Here is a 25,054-nt window from a genome sequence, read left to right on the forward strand (position 1 = left end):
AAGCATCCCTCTCCCTAAACTGAAGGAAACATTCCTTTCACCCTCTGTATTGATTGTAGATATTAACTTCCATGCCAGACCAACATCAGCTTTATTATTACCACCGTACTGCTACCCCCATGACAGAAACTACCACAGCTCAGAAACTGTGGATTTCACCAGTGTCGTGGCACGAATGCTTTTTGTGAGCCAGGATGCTAACCAGCCACCTCCACCACATGCTTCCCATTTTTTTAATACCTAAATTCCCCCTCCAGCGACCAGTAATACGAGCTTACTGTACTCTGTGCAACAGTGCAGTTCACTCACAACAAAAGAATGATACACAATTTACAGACAATGAGTCAAGCTTCTTCTATCAGGCATGTGTTCCTCAAAAGGATTTGTCATGGTATTTGAAAATAACCATGTGTCTCCTGGTGAAATCTACCAGCATTTGTCTTCTGTTTGGTGACACAGCAAATCCTTCACAAAATGGTAAATTATGCCCTGGATAACAGTCACTCGCCAGCTGAGCCCACATTACCTAACAGGAGCCAAGCATATCGACATCTTAGAGTACTGCGGAAAGCTTTTGTATGGATGCAGGTATACACGTTGCCAAAGACAATGTATTAAAAGATATTCCCCAACTCCATTGTTCTCTCACTGGCTTGGACATCAGAAAAGTGTTTTGTTCCCTGTACCTTATGATTTTAATTCTTTGTGGCTTTCAAAAATAATTCTGTGGTAATGAGAACAGTTGCTACCATTTAATGAAGAATTTTAATTTTTTATCACTGGTAGACTGTGGTGTTCTGTTGAGTCAGAATCACCATTCTTAGTTCCTTGGGCAGTTTATTGTGTGTTGACAGTTCCTATTGTTCACAAGTCCATCCTGCCTTTTTTTCCCTATGCTTTTACCTCAGAGACAAAATTTGCCATTGTCAGAATCTGCATATCATGGATAATTTCAAGTTTTGTTCAAAAAATGGCCATTTACTTTAAAAAAAACCCCAAAAACTAAAACTTGAAATGTTCTAATTTTAATAAAAGGTTACATTTAAAATAAAAGTGTTAAAAATAATGAAAAGAAAAAAAGTATTTGGATTTTCATTCTTACCGGACACTTTTTTTGTTTTTCTACTTTTCCCAAAGATTTAAAAAAATCTAGCAGGAACAAAATTTGCTTTAGAGTTAGTTCTATTTATAATGCAGCAAAACTCTGCTTAGTAACGTAGATTGCCTATGTCCTCAGTTACAAGTTTAGGAACATGAAATCCTATCTACCTACTTAACACATACAAACTACTAACAAACTCTGCCCATGACTTTTAAGTTTCTGCAATGAGAAATGTAAACAAACATCACTGGGAAAATTGAACTTTGTGCCCAGACAAAACATCACTGACAGCAAAGTATAATTACCTACCTCTCAAATAGTTCTGTTTTACTTTACTATGATGATGTTAGAGGAATATAATCTTGTTAACATAACTATTTAATCTCCTCCTATTTATTCAGTCAAGAATGGGAGGTCAAATGTTTGTGTTTGTGGTATAAAAAGGGAAGACTTGGTTATACTTGATGATCTTAAAGGTCTTTTCCAACCAAAATGATTCTATGATCCTATGAATTCTACAGTAACGCCAGTCTGATTCCAAGAGCTACTGAGCAGATGTGTTCAGTGACGTACCTGGGATTTGCAGGTACAATGGCGATTGCTCAGCATTACCCTGTCCCAGGCCCAATGTCATGATCTTTTGGACTGACAAAGGATATGAGCTCAAATTAAACTTAAGAGTAACTCATTATGAGTAAAACAGGACATTCTAGAAAATTAATTCTGCTAATGGAAATGGATAAAAGGAAGTTGAAGTTAAAATAGTCAACGATATTACTTAAGATGCAAGAGGCTTCTATAAAAAAATGTTTTTCGTTAAAATAAATGTAATTTTCAGTTTTGTACTCTATTTCTGAATGTGTTTTAGTTAATTAAGATACAACATTAAAAGCAACCAAAAATGCCCTGTAGGCAACTAGCTTGAGCATATTATTTTAAAAAAGGGTAAGAAAACTGCATCTATATCCATAAAAAGATCATCAGTTCCCTACATCCACTAATTTCCCAACAATTTCAAATGTGAATTGATCGCTCTTACATGACACCTCTGTGCTTGTCCATCTGGTAAGACTAAGCGTATTCTTTCTTTTGACTGAATGCATACCGATCCATTGGTGGTAAAAATTCCTGCATAGAATGCAAAATGTATTTTCTTTTGAGTAAGTATACTCTAGATATTCAAATTCAGTTATCAAGTCAAACCCTCAAACCCTCCTGTTTGTGGGAACAGGACAGCAGACAAACCTAAGTGTAATGAAGATAACCAAATTTAAAAGCTGAAGTGACTTCTCATGGAAAATACTTTGCAGCGTTAGCCCATCATATCTGTGCAATTTATAGTCAAAGTATTTCAATGTGACAATATTTATTGCTATGAAACTGGAAAAAGTGACTCGTCACCTGACTTTAAACAAACATCTATCTATTGCTGTGGTCATCAGGTCGTTTAAAATTCTTCCTTTTGAATGTGCGTCACAGAGCACGAAGAAGTCTCATGAGGAACTTTCTGGCCAAGGGGATTTACTGGGCCTATTATTCTGCTCCCGATATTTATCCTCTGATTCTGCAGGAATAGCTGTTCCCGGTTCAAGAGTTTCTGATCTAATATGCAAAGCATTTACAATAGTCAGCAGGAAACTCAATACACTTTTGCCTGTGCACTGTGGAGCTGGTGTAACTTTTCCATTAACTTAAACAAATGCTGCTGTATTTTTAGACCATGTAATTACCCTACATCAGCAAGCTGGCCCTTGTGAAGGTACACTGGAGAAAGATTCAAGCTCTATGTTTCTCTGCTTATAAAACTCTGAAACCCAAGCCCTCGGATGTGGTGATTAATGAAATGCCTCTTGATCATTTGATCTGATCCCACTTGCTGAGGTAAATTGTTTTAGTTTTCCATTGGCATAGATAGGATTTTTTGGTATAATGACTGGAGGGTAAAGACTTCACACTTGAAAAGACATACCACTCTGTGTTAATGGACGACCACTGAGAATTGGAACACGTTTTAACCTTCTTCATTCATCCCTCAAAGATAAAAGACTAAGGAGATATTTTTGTTATGTCCAAAAAAAGTTCCTTGCTTGAAATGCTGTATGAACATCCTGGTAATATCATTAGCTCTGTAATTCTGCTGTTCAAAAACCTCAACAGCTCTGTGATTACAAGCATTTGTCAAGAGGCAACAGGCATTTGGCAATGACAAAATCTGTCATTTTTTCTGAAGTTGGAGTGTGCCAGTCAACAGCTGCATTAGGCTGTCAGCATAACACACTGCAAAACATCGGCAGATTCACAATGCCACCATTAACACTTTAATTCAATGTTTTGATAACAAGAAGCTCCACCAGGCATACAGTTGGCCTCTTCTGTCAAAGAAGTCAGCGCATGCTTCAAATTTGTCTGTGCTGTGATTCAAAATGGTCACCATAAAACACAGCCAGGCCATGCTTCATTTGTTACATTTCATTTTCTTTCTTTGCTTGTAAAACAAATTTCAGTTTCACAGAATGAAGAACTGATTTTAAAAAAGAGTATTGCCAAGAATACCTATTAAAATACTTCTGCTACCCCAATAAACGAATTACTAATGCATTTAAAATTACAGCACAATAAAAAGCTTTAGAACAGAAACACTTGTAGTGATTTTGGAATTTTATACACCACACAGTGTATAAAATTGTCCAGTGGTTTCAGCAAGTAGTAGTTTTCACTGAAGTTCATAAATAAAGTCATATGAATGTGACTGATGTATCTGATTTATCAAGACAAGCAGACACTAAAGCAAATGGTGGTTTCACGAATAATCTGCTTTGCTTTATTTTATAGGCCAGTATAACTCTTGCATCTTGTTCTTGACCCATAAGGCCATCTTCATTTCAGCGCATGGTTCCCAAGAATATGTGAAAACAGTTATTATTTCTTTTCCTTGCTAATCTAAAAAAGAGCAAGCTTGACTGATTAGTGATTTTTTTCATGTGTGGTTTTTGTCATTAGTTCTTACAGGAGCAACTTCTGGATCCAGCTCCTACGAAGGGTCCTAAGAACATCTCCCACATTTCTGACGCTTATGTCTCAGTGGGATGGGAATACTATTACAGGAACGGGAATCTCTCAAGTAGGTAGAAACACTCTCACAGCAGTCTACGTTGTGCATGCAAGAGCTGTAGCTGTCCAAGAAACACTGGAGAAATAGACATCTAGGTCAGCAAGAAGAGGCATATATCTCCACTTAGATGATGCCTGAAACACTAGGGGATAACATCCCAAAAGGCAGAGCCTCTGTGAGTGGGTGCATGGATAAAGGTTAAGGTGTTTTTCAGGGGAAACAGAGGTTTGAGAGGTATAAACTAGAATCATAGAATCATAGAACCATAGAATGGTTAGGGTTGGAAGGGACCTCAAAGATCATCTAGTTCCAACCCCCCTGCCATGGGCAGGGACACCCTGCACTAGACCACATTGCCCAAAGCCTCATCCAACCTGGTCTTAAACACTTCCAGGGATGGGACCTCCACAACCTCTCTGGGCAACCTGTTCCAGTATCTCACCACTCTAACAGTAAAGAATTTCTAACATCTAATCTAAATTGACCTTCCTTCAGCTTAAACCCATTACCCCTTGTCCTGTCACTACACTCCCTGATATACAGTCCCTCACCAGCTTTCCTGTAGGCCCCCTTCAGAAACTGGTAAGCAGCAATTAGATCTCCCCAGAGCCGCCTTTTCTCCAGGCTGAACAATCCCAACTCTCTCAGCCTGCCCTCATAGGAGAGGTGCTCCAGCCCTCTGATCAGCTTCGTGGCCCTCCTCTGGACTCCCTCCAACAGCTCCATGTCTCTCCTGTACTGGGGCCCCCAGAGCTGGATGCAGTACTCCAGGTGGGGTCTCACAAGAGCTGAGTAGAGAGGCAGAATCACCTCCCTCCACCTGCGGGTCACACTTCTTCTGATGCAGCCCAGGACACGGTTGGCTATCTAGGCTGCAAGCCCACACTGCCGGCTCATGTTGAGCTTCTTGTCCACCAACACCCCCAAGTCCTTCTCCTTGGGGCTGCTTTCAATCCATTCCTTGCCCAGTCTATAGTCGTGCTTGGGATTGCACTGACCCACGTGCAGGACCTTGCACTTGGCCTTGTTGAACTTCATGCGGTTCGCATGGGCCCACCTCTCCAGCCTGTCAAGGTCCCTCTGGATAGCATCCCTTCCCTCCAGCGTGTCGACCACACCACACAGCTTGGTGTTGTCGGCAAACTTGCTGAGGGTGCACTCGATCCCCTTGTCCATGTCGCCGACAAAGATGTTGAACAGTGCCGATCCCAGTACTGACCCCTGAGGAACACCACGCGTCACCGTTCTCCACTTGGGCACATCTACGGGCAATGTCCTTAGCACTGGATGGCAAGACCCCCAAGGAGGCCACAAAGCTTGCAATGAGAATGCACTGTACAGAAAACTCTCTCTTAGCAGCAGTGAAAGGAGGAGAAAATGTTATCCACAGACCTTTGCTATTAGAGATGCATTCAGTTCTTTTCTATCCTCTTCATGAATCCATTATTCATCAGCATGAATTTTCTACTCCTTAAGAACTTCCTCACCACCTACAAAGCATGTATTGCCCAGAAACTATACACTAGGCTATGTATTTCCAAAATCAGTTGGCAAATGTAGCAAAGTTGTGTATTAGGCTATTTAATGGCTTTTGACAAGAAAACAGAATCTCATCCTCACTACAAAACTTAGGGAAGAAGATCTGGAGTCTGTGTGCCACAGCTCCCAGTGACATAGGGGAGAAGTAAGCAATCTCATCACCTCTGAAAATATCAATTCTGTTTAGCCTATATTTTCACAGGGAACAAACTGCTGTTCGTAAAATACAACTTTAATTACCTACCTACGAGTTTAAAAAGGGTCGACAGTCTGAACTCCTCTGAATGACGGTACTTCAGAAGCCCAACTGAAGAGGCTGAAATGTGGATGAAGTATCCTGGTTTTGCAAATGACTCAAAGGAACTGTATCCTGAAAGCCATGTATTCTTGTGAATAACAAATGTAGATCTGTTGTGAAATGCTTCTCTTTTTTCCCATTTAGAAAGAACAAGAGTATTATTAGAGGTTAGCTGAAGAAAATAGTTTGGTCTCTCAGCTGTTTCAAATGAAATCAAGTTGGAATCTGGAAAAAACACACAGAACTCATTTACTTGCTGATATATGCATAATAAACTAAAATCATTCTGATGTACCACTACTGATACTAGTAGCATGAGCAATGAAAACTGAGTTTGGCCTTATCAGTAAAAATAGCCTGAATCTGCTAAGAAAATATACTATATGTGGATTCCTGAGTGGTAGATTCTGATGGTTATTTAGTTATACCTTACAGAATTCAACAGGAATACAAGCAGATTAAGACATTTGCCTAGAGCAGGATAAAGGAATATAGCCCTGCATTCAAGCAGAACTTCAGTTTACAGCCTTCACTAAGCCATTTACTTAATAAAAATTTAAACTTCATCTAACTAGCTTTACAAGTGACATTTGCCATCAGGAATTTATAGCTTAAGTGCTCAGCCTTTCATTAAAAAGAAATTACAAAAATGTATTTTGCATTCAGCTTACACCTTTATGCCTTAATTTCTAAGCGGTCAGCTCTCTAGCCCTTCCCTTAAGAATGGTAACAGCAAAGTCTGTTTTCTGACAAGTGTACCCACATGATACCTTACCCTGAAAACAGTACTGCTGATTTCAAGCAAGCCTCTGTACAACCAATTGCAGAGTGGCAGATCTTGAGCCTGTTACTGGCATCTGTTGCTTACAGAATTACTTCATTCTACTTTGCTGTAAACTCTGCTATTCTCTTGAAAACAGCCATTAAACTACTGTAAAATCAACTAACCCTCCAGGCCTGGGTAGCATTTCTTGAAAAAATGAATGCATAGAAAACAAATGATCTCTATTAAACAGATATAATATCCTATTCTGGTACAACACTTCTGGAAGACCAACTTGTTTTCTGAGCATAAAAACTTCAATTGATCTGAAAAACATAGTGGCATTTGTGAATATCTTTTTATTAATTGTCTGCAGCAAGTAGCTATTTGATAAATAATGACAGTGTGATTTATAATACCTGCCATATAGCCAATGAGTACATCAATGCTCAAAACCTGCCATTGTCTACCATTTGTCTGAAACTGATGAAACATCCATTTTTCTGAGGTACCAAAGAACCAAGAATGCAAATATATAAATGAAGACATGGATATGAAAAATATCTTATTGATTATATAAACTCTTCCATGGCCAAATGATGAAATGCCATTTGCTCAAATTGGACTGTAAGGCACAAATTCAATTTGCCAGGTTAAATTCTGAGCGAGAAATTTTTATACGGGAATAGAACTGACCTTCCCTTTCCAAACCTAAATTGAACGCAATGTACAAGTGTCTCAAAACTATGACTAATAAAAGAAATCTGGCTCTGGATATTCTGTTACACGAGTTCTTGTGTCAGTTCTACAGACAGCAGTATTACTAATCAAATGCTTGTCATTTTTTCAACCCATATCTCTTCTTTGATAACACAACGACAACCACCTCCAGGCTGTCCAACGAGCTAATTCAGGGGACTCTGGGCAGTAAAACTGTATTGAGACTCAAGTGGGCATTAAATGCTCTGTGGGCATTAAAATTGTGTATGCAGACAACTCTAGCATTTAATCAATATCTCGAAGTGCTGAATATATTCTTGTAAGCTTTCTCCACCTGTCTGAAGGTGTGCAAGACTTCTTTCATCTGCTGAATAAGCAACACATTCCTTCAGTGGAAACTAAAGTTGGGACCTGAAGGAGACAAATTTGCAGCATACACCCTTACACAGCTCAGGTTAGTGCCAGTGGGCATCTCTGTACAAGCGGGCAGACAACAAGTGATGGTGGCAAAGCAAGTGAACTAGGCAGTACTCTTCTTGCATCATCTCTCTCCCATTCTTTCCCAGGTCTCAGTTCTGCCAGAGGAAAGGTGGAGGGAACAACACATACCTGGAGCACTGAGCTACAACACTGGTTTGGTGATTCTGAAGGCTGGGGCAGAAGGGGCTGTTGTTTTTCACCTAAAAGTATCTGTTTATAAAGCTACAATCATCTAATTAAAACCAACCAAATGAAAATTTTGGCAGACAACATTAAGGTGCACAATCAGCTGACAGATAAAGAAAATATTTTTTGATCCATGTCTATTCTTAAATGTAAGCTCATATTCAAGCCTCTAGGTTACAGCGACTTTACCATGGGCTTTGGGTTTATAAAGTCCTGAAGTTAGCATAAAGCTCACTGCATGTCCAGGAACAAAATCATCTTCTCTCACTGGGAAAACACCACCACCCACCAGTTTCACTGCCATTACAAATTCTCCATCCAAATAGCTGACCAGTTTGTACGGGCCCTTTCCCAGAGCTGTTGAGAGAAAAAAAAAAAAATCAGAATTACCTTTCATGTCAAGTGTCACAAATATTTGAGCTCCAAGTATTATGATACAGTATATAAAGAAAAACACATCTCTCCACTCTGAAAATAGCTCTAGGTGCTATGCACTAAACTATAATGACAACCAAAACAACGCCAAACTCTTTTAGAAAATACCTGTTCTGAAAACTGTCGAAAATACCTAGTTTCAATTTTCAAGATTACCTTCTCCTTTTCCTCCCTCTCATTCTTCAGTTTCATAGTCACTTTAATAAAGTTAGCTGACTTCTCACTTATTTGATTTAGAAGTAAACAGTGTTCTACAGACCACCATGGGATCCCTCTAAATTGTTTATTTGTATGGTTGAACTGATTATACACTTCTTACTATTCTTTAAAACCAATTTTATTAGCATTGGAAGTATTAGGCATTTTGCAGGGAATAAAGGTTTGTTGTCAGGTATCGAAGAACTCCTTGAACAATATAGAAACAAACGTAACCACTGGGAACTGAGACAGGAAGAAATCACCATCATAAGCAAAGGACGCAAAGGAACAGTCATATTTTACCTATGAATAAAAAAACCGCAAAAGCATGTGAAGTTATGTCACAAATCTTACAATGTCACACCTCCTCAGTTCCAATTTCACTGCAGAAAAGTATTTTCAAGTTTATTTTTAGACATTATTTGAAATTATTTTTGTAAACTTCTCTGTTAAAACCAGACATTTTAGATTACATGTGAGTAATTCACCTCACTACCATTTTACCCACAAGCCAGGACACAGCAAGCATACATCTAAGGTAGAAGTGTCCCAGAACTTCTCAGCTGATAGTTGCAGCTAATACCACTCACTCTTAAAATCTGTTCCAACAGGTTAAAAGTTTGGACTGCAATTTGCAGCCTGCAAATTAGGGTTCTCCCTAATCTTAAAATCTATTAAGAGTTTTGAAATCTTAAGGTGGCTGCGCTGCAATCAGAGTTTTAGACTTTAATGGCATAAATAGGTGGCCAGTTAGGACACAAGCCCACGCCTAGCTAAACATGTACAGTGATACCTGGTTACCTTCAGTGCAGGGAGTCGAAAAACGTTTTAAAAATTAGTGGTCTGGAAATGTTATTATAAGTCTTGTATCTCAGGCCCATACAAAACTTGAGAAACCACAGCTACCAGCTGAGAATTTCCCCTTACCAAAGACAAAAGGCTTCTGCTCCTGTTTCTAGTAGGACTGGAACTATTCCACTCTGGATTCGTGACAAAGTTACATAAAGAAAACCTCTCTCTGGTCTAAGTTTCTTAACCTTCTTGTCTTCAAAACTAAGTAATTACAAGTAATTCTGGGGAATGCTACTATATTGAGGTAGAGAAGAAAATCTTCAGCTTAGAGATTTTTTTTTCCCCATTGGTAGCTCTGAAATATCCTATGTTGAATAATGACGAGCTGGATTAGCAAACCGTAGGAAGATACGAACTGAGAAGTATATGATAACCATGTTTATTACAAGCTGGTCACATGCACAACTCTTCGCTATTTCAACTAATTTCTGTCAGTGAGACTTCAGTAACAAGTAAAACCAATAACACACTTTAAAAGCGTATGTTATCATCTAACTTCACTACTACCACAGATGTTAGAGGCACTGCACTTTCAATCTATTACAACTGCAGTGAGATTATCTAGTATCATACTGTATTTCGTTTATCAAACAAACCAAACCAAAAAGGAAATGTAAAACTGCAATCACCTCTTATATTCAACTGGCCGTTATTTAAATTAACTTAAAGGCTTAAACAGTGATTTCGATAAAAATCCACTGCATGAGCAATTTGACCCTACTCAAAATCTTTTCAGCAGTCAGTCTATCAGAAAATGTAAATTTCTTGGCCATACCATTTGGGCCTGGCATGTTGCACAAGTTTCTTCTAATTTCAACTCTCTGAGTCCCTCTCCAAGATCTTTCTGGGGGTGAGCTGCTGCAATATGGAGTCTAACAGAAGACCAAAATATCACAAACCATCTGGACAGACAGGCTTCTACATGAGCTTGATAAAAGAGTTAGGGAATAAATAGCAGGAGTCCTGACCATTCCTTGCATCAGGCTGGCTTGCAGTGCTGGTATGTATGCCACGTCTAACTATGCAGACAATCGCCAATATAACTTGAAAATAGTCTGAACATAGATTCCAGTGTTAACACAGCAGTACAGCACCCAGTGCAGATTCATGGTTTACTCTAGCACCATGCACAAGTTTTGCACCTCTCTCTGAGAGCCATTTTAATGCAGCAGCAATGCTTCTCCCTCAGGAAGTCAAAGCTAGGTCAGACATACCTAAACGAGTTATCTCCATTTGGGCACAAAAACGTCAAAATACCTTAATAGCTAGCTCCCTCTTGAGGCTGCACAGGAAATCATGATGGGCTTAACAGACCCACTGGGTATCAGGTTTGAGCTGCAGTCTGCCTTAAGCATAACCCACTAGTACTGTTGGGTTAAATAGTCTATTAATTACTTAATGATTTAATTGTTTAATCATGATCCATAATGCAAGGAAAATGAGTTAAACATGTACTCTTGGGAAAGACCCAGGAATAAAAAATGTTATGAAATTAAAAGCCTTTGAAAAAGCAAAATAAACCACTAAAACAGTCTTGGCTATTTAAATAATTCATCATTTGCAACTGTTTTCATTAACACAATTATTTTTATACAAAGTACTAAGACTTATATAAAGAAACCAAATATTCTATTGACATTTTATCAGCTCAGTTAGGACTTACCTTTGTTGAAATATTCACAATCATAAGCTAAAAAATAAAAAGAAAAGAAATGCAGTTGCAAGCATTCTGCAGATAAACAGGTTTTCTATTCCCCTTTACGATTAATGGGTAAGCCAAATGCTTGGCCAAGTTAGGTCATACACAGACATTTATTTAAAAAAACTGTCAAATATTTACTTTACTGCTTTAAATAAAATACTCATTTAAACTACACTGATTTAAATAAAATACTGCTTTCTAGCAGGATATACTAACCTTAAATACCTACAGCTGTCTTTTTGTGACCTCTAGTGGTTAAGACTAAGCTTTGCTCTCTTTCCACGCTCACATTAAAGCACATGTACCATTTCTGTCAAAAATTAGGAGTAACCCTCTTGCTCTATGGCAAATTTCCTGTGTCACTTCGAGCAAGATACATACCCTCTCTGTGCAACTGCAGTCAGAAAAATACTTGTTTCTTTCCATTCTTTCTATCTTGCACTTTTTTATCACAACTTTGGGGAAGACTCTCTTCTGTTAGGCATTTGCACTAGGTGCCATAGAAAAAGGCCTTGAATTTTTTACAAGTTCTAAGCACTGTTGAATAGGGATACTAAGATAATGACAAAGTCCTGCCTAAAAACTGACTTTTTTTTCTTCAGAAGACCTTTATATTTCATGCCTGCTCGGGGCGGGGGGGGCAGCAGTAAGGCAGCTATGTTTCCTAGAACGTGTTAAGAACTGAAGTCCTCCCAAAGATGGAAATTACTTGAGCTGTTAACTTTGTAACCTTGGTTTAAGGGATGCATGCTGTATCCTAATATAGACTTTCCAGGACTTTTCCTTTCACATCATAAGACAAGGAATTAAAAAATGGAAGAGTACCACCCACAAATATGGAAAGAAGTACTTAATCCAGCCAGATCAAAATGAACACGGAGGGCAGTGAGAGGCACCCACTCATCCTCCTACCAGTGTGGCTTAGTGATTCAATTCATGGCCCCAGGCAACTTCGTGCGATTGATTTCTCAGGTCTGGGTCTCATGAATGCAGACAATGGCAGTCACTGGCAATGCTAGTTAAGTAAACTTACGACACATTCTAGGGGACCTCCAGTCTACAGCAACTCCATGCTGGCAGCACTGATGGGCATATGCTGATACACTTGTACAGAAACACTCACAGTCACCTCCTTGGTTACAACCACATGTATCTGTCAAGCAGTTTGAGTAAAACCAGGTGACGTCAATCTGGAAATATAAATATCACATCAAAAATATTTATACAGACACTGGCAACAATCCCCTCAATACAAAGCTATGACTCTTTCAAAATGTAATATATATGACTCTGAGGTATTGAAGATTTTAATTTTAAATGCTTCCTGAAACACAAGAAAAACAGTTTATTAGAACACATCATAAAATCTTGTACAGTACTTAGGCACACAATTAAATCAATGACCCATTAAGACCATGCACACTAATATGTTGATGCGAGCTTGTGTTTTGTATAGTTTTGTAATATTTAAACCATAATAAACTATAAAGAAGCTTAAGAAATAAGAGAAACTCTCTCTAAACCAATCAGAAATCAATACATCTCAGAAGTGTTAAGAAAGTTACATATATATAAAGTGTAAGAAATAAAGTAGATGGAAAACTCTTCATGCAAGACTGGTTTATTCTCATCATTCCTGGGGCCTGCAGGAAAGCTGGTGAAGGACTGTTTATCAGGGAGTGTAGTGACAGGACAAAGGGTAATAGGTTTCAGCTGAAGGAGGGTCAATCTAAATTAGATGTTAGAAAGAAATTCTTTACTGTGAGGGTGGTGAGGCACTGGAACAGGTTGCCCAGAGAAGTTGTGGATGCCCCATCCCTGGAAGTGTTCAAGGCCAGGTTGGATGGGGCTTTGGGCACCCTGGTCTAGTGGAGGGTGTCCCTGCCCATGGCAGGGGGGTTGGAACTAGATGATCTTTGAGGTCCCTTCCAACCCAAACCATTCTATGATTCTGTATTATTAGAAAATTTCACAGGCAAATTTGTGATTTTTCCCTTAAAGTATTTAGAAGTCTTAAGTGACAAAATTTCAAAGAAAACTGTCAATGCTAATTTGCTTATTGAATTGTTACACATTCTACATGGATTTACACTTGAGTAATACTTACACACTTACAAGGAACTTAGTTGCTACCTATCTTATACAGAGTTGCTACCTATGTTATATAGTGGACTAAACTGACGTTAGGTTAATAGAACTTTAACATCAGCTTCTCCTTTCTTGCAAAATAATATACAAAGCAACCTTACAAGATTCCTGGTTGTCTTTCATATGAAATCTCCTTTCTCCCTAGGAACCATTCTGACACACTCTTTAAGCCATGCAGAACAGTCTCATTACCTGAACATCTTGGGATATGTCATTTTCCACATAAGACCTAGTTCTGGAAATCAATTCTCCCTCATTCTCCAACTGAACCCAAGTCTGTCAGAACTGTCAGCACATGGTATGGCTCATTTGTTTCCCTAGGTGGTTGCCTCAGTGAGGAGACAGATGCATTTTTTTCTAGAAATGAGTTCTTCACATCTGATACTGCCTAGAAGAAACTGTGAATTTATTTAAATAGGTCTGAAAAATATGCATGCTATATAATACATTTGATCAAAATAAAGCAAGTGGTTATGCTTATGTAAACAGTGTTTGGGATGAAAAAAGGTAACACAAATTGGGTATTATTCTATACGCATTCATTACAAAGGGGACTAACAGGACTACTCATATCGTAGAAGACTAAACTAGTGCCAAAGCAGCTTACTGTCTAGGTTAGCTAAGTGCAGATATTCCTTACAGAATCATAGAATTGTTTAGGTTGGAAAAGACCTTTAACATCATCAAGTCCAACCGTTAACCTAGCACTACCAAATCCATCACTAAACTGTGTCCCTAAGCATCTTTTAAATACCTTCAGGGATGGTGACTCAACCACTTCCTTGAGCAGCCTGTTCCAGTGCTTGATGATCCTTTCAGTGAAAATTTTTTTCTTACTATCCAATCTAAACCTCCCCTGGCACAACTTGAAGCCGTTTCCTCTTGTCCCATCACTTGTTACTTGGGAGAAGAGACTGACACCCACCTGACTACAGCCTCCTTTCAGGTAGCTGTAGAGAGCCTCTCAGGCTCCTCTTCTCCAGACTAAACAACCTCAGTTCCCTCAGCCGCTCCTCAAAAGACTTGTGCTCTAGACTCTTCACCAGCTTTGTTGCCCTTCTTTGGAAATGCTCCAGCAACTCAATGTGTTTTTTCTAGTGAGGGACCCAGATGCTTACAGACTATTTCGTTTGTCTCTTCATCCTGGTTGGGTGGTCTATAACAGCATCCCACCATATCTGCCGTGTTGGCTCTCCCTCTGATTCTTACCCATAAACACTCAGCCCTATTGTCACCATCAGCAAGCTCCAGACAATCAAAACACTCCCTAATACACAGGGCTACCCTACTGCCTCTCCTTCCTTGCCTATCCCTCCTGAAGAGTTTATAGCCATCCATTACAGCATTCCAGTTGTGCAAATCATCCCACCATGTTTCTGTGATGGCAAGTCTATCATAGTTTTCCTGCTGCAAAATGGCTTCCAGCTCCTCCTGTTTGTTGCCCATACTGCATGCATTGGTGTATGTTGCACTCCAGTTGGACTATTGATCCCATCACCTTTTTTGAGGGGGAAATCCTAATTCCTATGTGACCATTATAACAGGTCCAGTTAAACAGTCACATTCTAGAATCAGAATAGGTATGGGTTAGACTTTCTCTGTGTTCTCTTTCACTATAGCAGTCAAAATTATTATGTTATGGAAGACAAGATGAAGATTTAAAGTGATGCAAGTTGAACAGTAAAGTTTCTCTCTAGTGATGTGTTCACTTTCCCATCTTTCTATATGTGACCACAACTCACCACTGGATGGCAAGCTTCAAATGCTTCACTTAACAGTATTCCACATTCCTTCTTGGCAAATGGCTCTCTAAGGGGATTCAAACTGCATGGATTTCGAATGTCAGAGCTGTCAACACACTTAACCAGAAAGCAAAATCAAGATGAGAAACTTGTTTCATAACCCTTTGTGTTTGAACTTTCAAAGCATAGTTGTTTTTTTTTTAAAAAAAGAGATGTACACCACAAAACAAATCCATCATTTTTGAAACTAAAGCCAGACTAAGATATTGAATAAAAGGCGATGATAATCTGCAGAAAAGAAATAGTACACAGTCTAAAGAAATGTTTCCATTGTCTGAGAGCAGCAGAAAAACACATACATATGTATAGGTCTAAACAGAGATGCCATGCAGTCCCAATCTTCAGTCCTTACACCTGAATAGTGTAGCTTACATAAATAACAAAGTTCACTTGGACAACATACACTAGAAGTGTCAGAAATCAGATCTTCTTACTCTAAGTACTAGGAAGGAACATCTCTATAAACACCACTAGACACATGACATTAAAAAAGTTAAATTTTTAACTTTACAGCATATGGAAAGAATATTTTTTCTCTCCTTTGCTCTGGTTTCACAGTTAAATATTTCCTAGCTAAGAAAGATCAGCTAAACTGACAACACAGTCTAAAACGAACCCACAATTCATCCATTAAGTAGAAAACTTACTACGTTACTGTTTGAACAACGTCTTCAAAAACACTTGCAGATTCAGAATATTGTACACCATTTTCCCTACACTATAGTGCTGTGTAGAAAAAAAGGTGATTATTTTCTTCTCCTTAATGGATTACGACATCTGTAAGAACCACTGATATTGCCATTTGCATTGCTGCCTGACTGATACTTCCAGAAATGAATTTCTGATTTAACTCTAGATAAATTATATGATGTAATAGCAGAAAACCTACTAGCAAGCACATTGTTTTTACTATGTACCTCTACAGCTGTCCAGCTGTTTCCAAATTCTTGTGAGTTTGTTAATTCAAAATTATCTGGAGTCCTCAATTCATTTACCGTCTTCAAATCAAAATTTCCACATAATCCAGTTAATTTACCCTGGGAAAAAAAAGATACACACATATAAAACCCCATTATTTCCACATGATACAAAACACTACCAGCCATGAACATTTTCAAAACTGGCTTCTTAAGCTCCTGGCTTCAGTTACTAAATTATAAATTTGTCAGGATTTGATCCTTTTCAGCTAAGTTTCAGCCAAAACAGTTCAGCTTTTTGAATAAAGCTATGGAAAATATTTTATTTTGACATCATCAATATTATTCCCTTTCAACTAAGTATCTTCAAGCTTTTGAGAAAGGAGCTGATCTTTTGTTCAGAGCAGTGACCTGTTTGCTAGCCATGTGCTTTTTATGCTTCAGCAAAATAACACCTGCTCCACTCATATAAAGAATGAGTACTGAAGGAGAATGTTGCCTCAAATATATTTGTTTCTACTGTTACAGAAGTTACACAGTAAATAGTGTCTAGCAAAAAAAAAAAGTCAATGAGAATTAATTTTTTAACTGAACAAGGTAGTTGAATGCTTCTCTCCTTGACTCTGCCACTGAGTTCCTACATGATTTCTGACACATTGTCTATTATCTGGATAATAATAACAACGTGTCTTACTTAATAAGACTTACATAAATACCTTAAAGAAATGGCAGTAAGAGTCTTGACTTACACTTACCTGCCACTGATGACCCATCTGTACATGAACTGTTGTTCTCTGATCCCAAAGAATGGTGATGTGCTCATCAGCAAAATGAACAACAGTGAAAAATCCAGCTTTCCATAACTGTAGTTTTTGTAGTTCGTCTATGTAACTAGAAAAGCTCTGTTCAAAATAAAACAAGGCAGCTTATAATGTAAGTAATGTTTTCACAAAATTTTCATTTGACAGGAAATTAAACACCTAAATAAAATGAACACCATGGTTCTCAGACAGAAGTCCAAAAACTGACAGAAGGTTACACAGGGATAAATGCTCAAACAAAAGTGGTCTGGATTTTGATTGTGAACTGCATTGGTTTTTTCTGATTTTCCTATTTTAAAAGTTGATTTTATATCAAATTTACAGGATGGGTAATGTCAACTGGAGTGAAGATTAGAATGTTAATGGTTCATCTGGGAGGTAAAAAATTAGTCTTACAGGTCCTGGTTATGATTTTCACTTATACATCATTGCACTCAGAAGGTCTTAGCCACTTGCTATTTTTGATTACAGATAGATATAAAGATGCATTTCGCATCCTCTTGAAATAAGGAATTGTCTAAGTATGTCCAGAGATTGCCATCTTATTTGCCTCGTACAAAGAGACACAATTTCCTTGGTATAATCAGTCTATAAACTGTAAATAGAACTATTTATACTAAAATTACTAAAAATACTAAATATTTACAGCAATAGAGTTTGTAGTTTGGCAAAAATAAAAATGAAAATCAGGCTCTGGAGGATATACAAGGGACTGCTATTTATTTTTTACAACAGTATAGGAATACTCCTCCAATACATTTCAGGCCAGACTAAGCTCTTAGTTCTAGTGGAATTAACAGCAAAACTCCCACTGACTTCAAAGTATCTGGATTTTTCCTAAGATACTAAACAGGAATTAAGTTTAAACAAAAGAATTACAATCATCTCATACAACCTATTTGTGAAATATAGACAAGACTTTGTTTAAGTTTTCCATTGAACAATCCAGATGCGCTCAGCATTCATGGTAAAGATATTTATGTCTCTGCTACTTAAGTGGCACAGTAAGATTTTGCTAATGAAAGGAAAAAACACCTAGAGAAGTACAAATGCTACCTTTTGATCAGTGGTAAATACTGAAACTTACTGGATTTCCAGTTTCATCATCAAATATTAAAAAAGATTTTCCAACATTAATGAAAATATTTTTTCTGCAAATGACTCCAGTATTAAAGCAGTTAATATTCTCTATAATAACAGAAAAACTGGTTGAAGAAGTACCCTGAAGAAAAAAAGAAAAAAAAGAAATGGAGTCTTTTAAATATACTAATATAAATATGTATATTGTTACATAGTTCAGTTAGCAGAAAACTCAGTGTATAATCATTATGTTATAGATGATTCAAAGACTAAGCAACATCAAAGCTTAAAAACAGCATGTAGGACTCAATAAAAAGTACAGATTGGAAATAAGTAGAAGGGTAGTTTTAAACAGGTCATTTTCAAATCCAGTTTTACAGAGGCTTTACAAAAAAGTCTCACCTTAACTAGGTAAACCTTACAAGTTCCAACAAAGTCAAATGTTAGTCCATCAAATGTTCTGTAATGCCGATCCCCATACGCAGTACACATTGATGGGCAAGGATGGAAGGTGCATTGAAATGATCCATGCTGGCAAATGCTGAAAAATGTATGATCAATAATGGTAATATCAACTGTACTCATAGACAAATGATTACAGCTATCGCACTGAGAAGAAAAAACCCTAAAAGTCATGCAAGTACGGCAACTGTGGACAGAAACATTTTGAAATGTTAACTAGAAGCAGCATATATAAATTGATTCTCTGGGTAAATAAAATGTATGTATTGAACTCATTCAGTCTGTGCTTCTTCCTGTTAAAATTTATAGGTTCCAGATTATATAGACACTAAAAGGGAATTTATTTTGTTGAAACAAGAAAACAAAAAATGCCACCAAAGTAATACAATTTCTTCTCTAGTAACTCACATTAATGATATGCCACAAGGATAAAGCTTTCTTTTTCAGCTTCTCACAGAACATTTGTTTCTATACGAGCTGAATCTTAGAATCAACAAGCAGTATGTCCTATTACTACAGTCTTTATTCACTCTCTGATTGAATGAGAATTTCACAGAAGTGCGAAGAAAAAATTTCAGTAGCACTATTTTGGTGCTTAGGTTCCTTAAAAGAACCACGGTTTGGGTTATTGGGCTTTTAAAATTTTTTTCAGATGCCTAGGTATTATCATCCCCAAGCCCTAGCGTAACAGTTTAGGAGCTTCTGGAATAGTTCAAGTTCTGTTTATGGCCACCTTACACATCAAAGCACTTGTCACACATACACTGACTGTTCAGACCTTTCTGAATTACCTTTGCTTTCTAACTGCCTAACAGCAAGGCTTTGTAGCACTGGATACTATGTCTCTTTCCGCATCACCCTCTTGCAATCTAAATAATGTTTTCAGAAATGATGCAAGATTTATAAATAATGGATAGAATTTCATTTCCTCTATCCACAAGTCATTTTTAAAATGGTGGGGTTTATGTTTCTAAATCACATGGACACTTAAAAAACTCCCCTCGATAAAGACAGCAGAGCTGGTGCCCTAGTATAGCTTTACTACAAGCATATTTTATAAACAGAGTTTAAACTAAATACAGCATGTGATATCATTTCAGCACATATCTAAGTTTATTTTAAAAATATTGAATTTTGCATTTCCTGATTAAATGAATGCTTCACGTTTTACAACTAAAGTATTAATCTGACTTACGGAAATACTTCATAAATCACTGATGTTTGGCACGTCATATACGGAAACACCAAGCAGTATGAAGGTTTTTGTCAGCATAACTTTTCCTTTTCTCTTCATATTGCTATCATATATGACAGTCAGAACACCACTGTTTTCAAAAGAGCAGCAATTATCCAGAAAATCTAGGCAGCTCCAACTACTAACAGTATCATGTTTCCTTCTGTTCCCTTACCACGTAACATGCACCAACCTGGAGTTATTTCCCAGATTTTCCAAGACTCCGTTTATCCCATCATTGATTTGGCTTGCTGCTTGTATTTTGTATAACCACATATATAAATACACTAAGAACATGGCTAAAATAAGTTAAAAGTACAACACATGAAAAGCATTTGCTGTACCAAAGCACAAGTAGATGGCAGTAGGACTGGCCCAGCTAACTCTAGTCACCTCAAAGCGGTACCTGAGGCAGGAACCTAATCAAGCCAATGGAGAGGCAAATAGAAGAAATTATATTTGGACTGAAAGAATAAGTGCTGCTTCTCATGCTCTCTGCAAGACATTAGGTTTTAGTTTTACTCTTGACCTATTCAAATCCTCCTCCACATGCTGATCTATTAAGGGCTAGTGCAGAAACATTTCTTAACATGTAAAGAGTAGGGAGCTCCTTTGCATACTTTCTCTTTTCAGGAGTCTTAACACATTTACAGTCAGAAGGAAGGAATTAAGAGGTACACAATGTCTTCAAAGTCCTCTGCACCAGTCTGGCTTCATTCTAAGTAAACTAACATTTAGGTATCAGAATCTAGAGAGTCCTAGATGGAAAAGCAGAGCTACTAGCATCCTCCAAACTTTGACTGGCTTTTTTAAAAGAAGTATTTCCAAGAAGTATTTGTTTAAGAACACAGAAGGCCCAATTCAGCAGCCCACAGAGACTAACCAGCATTTGCTCAATGGTCTCAAGGTATGACAGCTAACCAGCATAGCTAACTGTACCACCCATCTTACCTCGCACAACTCAGCACCAAAATGCTGCACTGATACCTTCAGTTAGTGTAATAACTTTTTGTATTTAATCTCACCAGCACATGGTAACAATTTCAGGCAGCTGCAATGAAAATCAAATGGGAAACCCAGAACTGCAGTTCAGCCAGACCCCAGAGCTCAGTTTGAAAGTTCCTGGCACTCCACTGTAGTTTTGCCCATTTAAGAAATTATTTTATTTGCCATCTTACTGTTCAACAGACAAATCAGATTAATAGATATGTTGCTACTATTACATCAGATATGAATAAGATTATATTTAGTATCAACGCACACTACTTCTGTGCACTAAGTAACACTAAGGTCATTATAACTGCTACGAGTGCCTAAGTGGGTTTGTTTGTACAGGAGTATTCTTATGCTTTGCACAAGCAAAATGCTTATTTCCCTTGACATATCAAATACACTCCTGCATACACACATAGCAGTCTCAAAGACTTTATACACTTTGTATCAAGCAGAGCTTGTTGACTTCCCATCTTTCAGTGGACAACTAATTGCCCAATAAACTATTATTACTTAATCTGTCTTTGCTTCTGGATGTGCAAGACTAGAAAAGCCATGAAAACCTTAAGGATTTGTACATGAATTAATGGGCCTGGCCTCAGAGGAAAAAAAAAAGAAAAAAGAGAGAAGGCTAAATATCCAGTGTCTTTCTGCCCGCACTACTGCTGCCTTTGGTGAAGTCTCATACAGATTAAAATGGAATATAATAGTTCTTTCTGATGCAAGCAATCCCACACCAGGTGCAATTGAAGAGGCCTTTGGAAATAAGGGGGTGAATAACCCGGGTCGCTTTACCTGCCTGCCCAGTGGAGATGGCTTGTAAGTCGCTTCACCAGTCGACCAAAGGGCTACAAATATCTTCTAGAGCAGATACTGAGGACCTGACGAGAGGTAGAGGTAGGCAGTCAGCACAAGGCTGGAGGGGGCAACGACATCCAGACAAGGCAGTGATTAGTGCTGACTGGACATGCTAGGCTATACTGAGCTGTGCAGGCCAGAAGCAGTAGTTTACCAGGTGACACCAGTTAAATGTTCCTGGTAAGCTAAAAGAAGGGGACAAAAGGAAGGAACTGGAGAAGCTGGAGGCTACACTACTATAATAGTATCTTGATGCTTGATAGTTAGGCTGATTTTTCTGAGGCTCTAGTAAGACAAAGAGTGCTGCTTAGTGCCAGCTTGCAACATTCAACAGTGGTCTGAGAAGAAAACAGGTGGGCACCATCATGAAATGAGTTTGTTTCAGTATCATACAGATGTGGTACATTTTCACATCTTAGCTCTTGTGAAGTTTATTGAAATGGTAGTGTACTATGTTCTACTGAGAGTGCTCAAGGAAACTTTCCGGAGTAACACAGCTGTAGGGTATGTGCTGCATTTACAACACTGGATAGTAAAAGGAATAGGTTTTTGCATATATATGAGTGATCCTATCAACCCTTGTCTATTAGTATACTTCCTTTAAAAGCTAATTTATTCATCAGTTATCCACACACACAAATTAGCAACCAATTTATCTGTTACTATGCTCAGAACATAATGCTGCTCAGTAGTCTCCTTAATTTATCATTGTAGTGGGTGTATACTTATGGCCACAGGGTTATGTTTTGGGTCCTTAGACATCTCAGATTCAACGCTAAATGTGAAAATGAGAAATATCACTCAGGTGTAATATTTGAAGGATTTTACCTGCAGTTTAGGAACACTGGTCAAGGAGTATTAATTTAGATTACTTTGATAATAAAAAAATTATTTTTCTAAATCAAGCTTTTTATTAAAAACAAAAATAAATCCCAAATAGCTGTTACTTTTTTATGTAAAAGCTCCTTGAAACAAGAAACCCTAAAAAAAACCCCCTCATTTTACTTGTTCTTTGAACAAATGTAAATACAAAATTATGGTGATTTACCAGAATCTGGAGTGAAATTAATTATTAAGAAACATGAAGGAATAATCAATCCATAAATAAACAACTAAAATGAAATAATCACCTAAACACATTTCTGCTTACCATGTATGACAGGAAGAAATGACTTTGTCACCTGGAAAGTATTCCTTTCCTTTCCACGAACATGGACATTCATCTGCATCCAAGCACACATCTCCATGTTTAACAAGACTATAAAAACAAAAACCAAAAAATATACATTCAGCAGAAGTATACCTGGTATCTAGATACAAAAATATTTTCCTAACCTTTTAAATTATTAGCATTAATAATATTAAAAATAAATAATATTTTAAACCATCTGAAATGGGAAAGATGCAAGTTTATTATTAATTATATAGGAATAACTTGGTAATTTCCTTTCCCAGGTACCTTAATTTATCTTTACTACGTGCTTGCACTTTGGACACTAGCTCTTTAACCGCTAACCCTGTGAAGACTTATTCATTAACACAGAAATTTTAACGTCAGGGAAACTAAGATTTTCCAGACCCCCTCTAAACTTCACCAAATTTCTTGTAACTCAACCAATTAACTTCTATTTAACTAAAGCGCCAAAAGATCTTCCAAGAGATGTAGGAGCCATCACGCCCACCTTTAGTGGTACGTACTTTTACTATCAAAAATCAGTGGCTTGTTTATGTAAGAATTTTTAAATGAGGATTTCTTCTGTTCTTTTCCTCATCTCATTTACAGAGCTTGCATTTGTGGCATAGTTTTCCTATAGCTGCAGTTACACCTCTTGTTTTGTGAATAATTTAATTAATATAAAAAGAACTATCCTGGTTGCATAAAATTAACTGACTACGTATTTCTGTACAACTGGCACCTTCATGCAACCAATCACAAATATACTTAACTTTATTGGCAGAAATATCCTCACAGACTTCAAAGGAGATTTCCATGATAACACAGATAACCACATGCATAGCTATTTACATTTCAAGACTAATGTTATAAATTTGTGCTTATAATCACAACACCTAGAATAACAGATAAAACCTGTTATTTCAAAAACAAAAAATTCAAAAAAATTGTGAAAAAGATTCCATTAGTAGAGAAAGAATAATTTTGCCCAGCAAGACTAAATAAAGCAACTAGTCTAAATTTTAAATATTTGTGGCTTTTAATAATTTCCAGAAAAAACTGAAACATGTGTTAGATAAAAAGAGATCTTAAACAGATTCTACAAATAAATTTCAGGAAATATACCAGAAATATTGAATGATTTCATTTAAAAAACTATCTTTTCACTGAGCCCAAGAAAGTTGTATTTCTTACAAAGCCCGATTCATTTTTTAAAAAAAAATTGTAATGCTATTGGATAGGTGAACAGATATCAGTATAGGAACTAAAGGGCCAATAACAGAACACCACCTTCAATGACAAATCAATCTGCCAAATGAAAATTGTGAAACGTGAACTCTTGATAAGCCACAGCAGTGTCTTTCACTCTAACTGTTGCAGCTCCAACTTGTTTTGTGATCTGTGTTTGTTCCTATACAGGATCCTGTTTGATAAAGAATAAGAAGCTGGAGCAACTAACCATGCTAGATACAAAGTAAAAGGATTTCTTACAGGCACCACACAACCTACAATTATCCTTGTTTCTAAATGCTATGTTCTGAAATGTATCTGTATTGGGAAATAAACAGTCTCTTACAATAGTAACATTGGGCTGGTAATCTTTTTTATTTTTCAAGGTTTGTTTAGAATTCCAGTACCTCTCTGTTGTAACACAAATTTTATACAGGTCTTCCTGTGTTCCTAACAGTTTCCTGAAGAAAATAGATGTGGTATTCTGATGTTTAGCACCATAATTTAGGCAAGACACTGCAACATGGACAAGAGATCATGGGTGTGAGGCACATTCATGACAAACAGGGTGATGACACTGTTTTGTTTCCCTGGTATGCAAAAGGAAAGATTTCATCATTTATCGTGGAACATTTTACTTACTCGTATTAATGAACCAGTAATTTGTGTACTGTGACTTAGACTCTTCTTCACCGTGTTATTTATCAGATGGAAATTTACAACTCTGTAACTCTTCCTAATGGGAATGTGCAGACATCATAAAACCCCCTCCCCCACTAAACTGAAAAACTGTAATTTTCCCCCAGGCTATGTGAAGTGTTCTTTGTAATCCATACTTATTTCAAGTATTGTGTCACTTGAAGACAATGAACTGTGAAACTGACATTCCCACTGGTTTAAAGCTGCTCAGAACTGAACAGGGCACATTCAGACACAAAGTGCATCACA

At 37.5% G+C, this 25,054-nt stretch overlaps 1 protein-coding gene across 1 annotated transcript in view; it reads right to left on the reverse strand.

Annotated features, from left to right (window-relative positions):
- OTOG (otogelin) overlaps window positions 1-25,054 on the reverse strand; it is a 114,794-nt gene that overhangs the window by 36,329 nt on the left and 53,411 nt on the right. The window contains exons 24-33 of the mRNA XM_075755030.1: window positions 22,853-22,960; window positions 18,558-18,696; window positions 18,163-18,297; window positions 17,010-17,156; window positions 16,255-16,374; window positions 15,278-15,394; window positions 12,421-12,577; window positions 11,349-11,375; window positions 8,390-8,557; window positions 5,998-6,276 (exon numbers count right to left, since the gene is read on the reverse strand). Of these exons, the coding sequence (XP_075611145.1) occupies window positions 5,998-6,276; window positions 8,390-8,557; window positions 11,349-11,375; window positions 12,421-12,577; window positions 15,278-15,394; window positions 16,255-16,374; window positions 17,010-17,156; window positions 18,163-18,297; window positions 18,558-18,696; window positions 22,853-22,960 (1,397 nt within the window). The remainder of the gene's footprint in view (window positions 1-5,997; window positions 6,277-8,389; window positions 8,558-11,348; window positions 11,376-12,420; window positions 12,578-15,277; window positions 15,395-16,254; window positions 16,375-17,009; window positions 17,157-18,162; window positions 18,298-18,557; window positions 18,697-22,852; window positions 22,961-25,054) is intronic.

This window comes from Balearica regulorum, chromosome 5, assembly GCF_011004875.1.
Source record: "Balearica regulorum gibbericeps isolate bBalReg1 chromosome 5, bBalReg1.pri, whole genome shotgun sequence".
In the NCBI taxonomy this organism is placed as follows: domain Eukaryota; kingdom Metazoa; phylum Chordata; class Aves; order Gruiformes; family Gruidae; genus Balearica; species Balearica regulorum.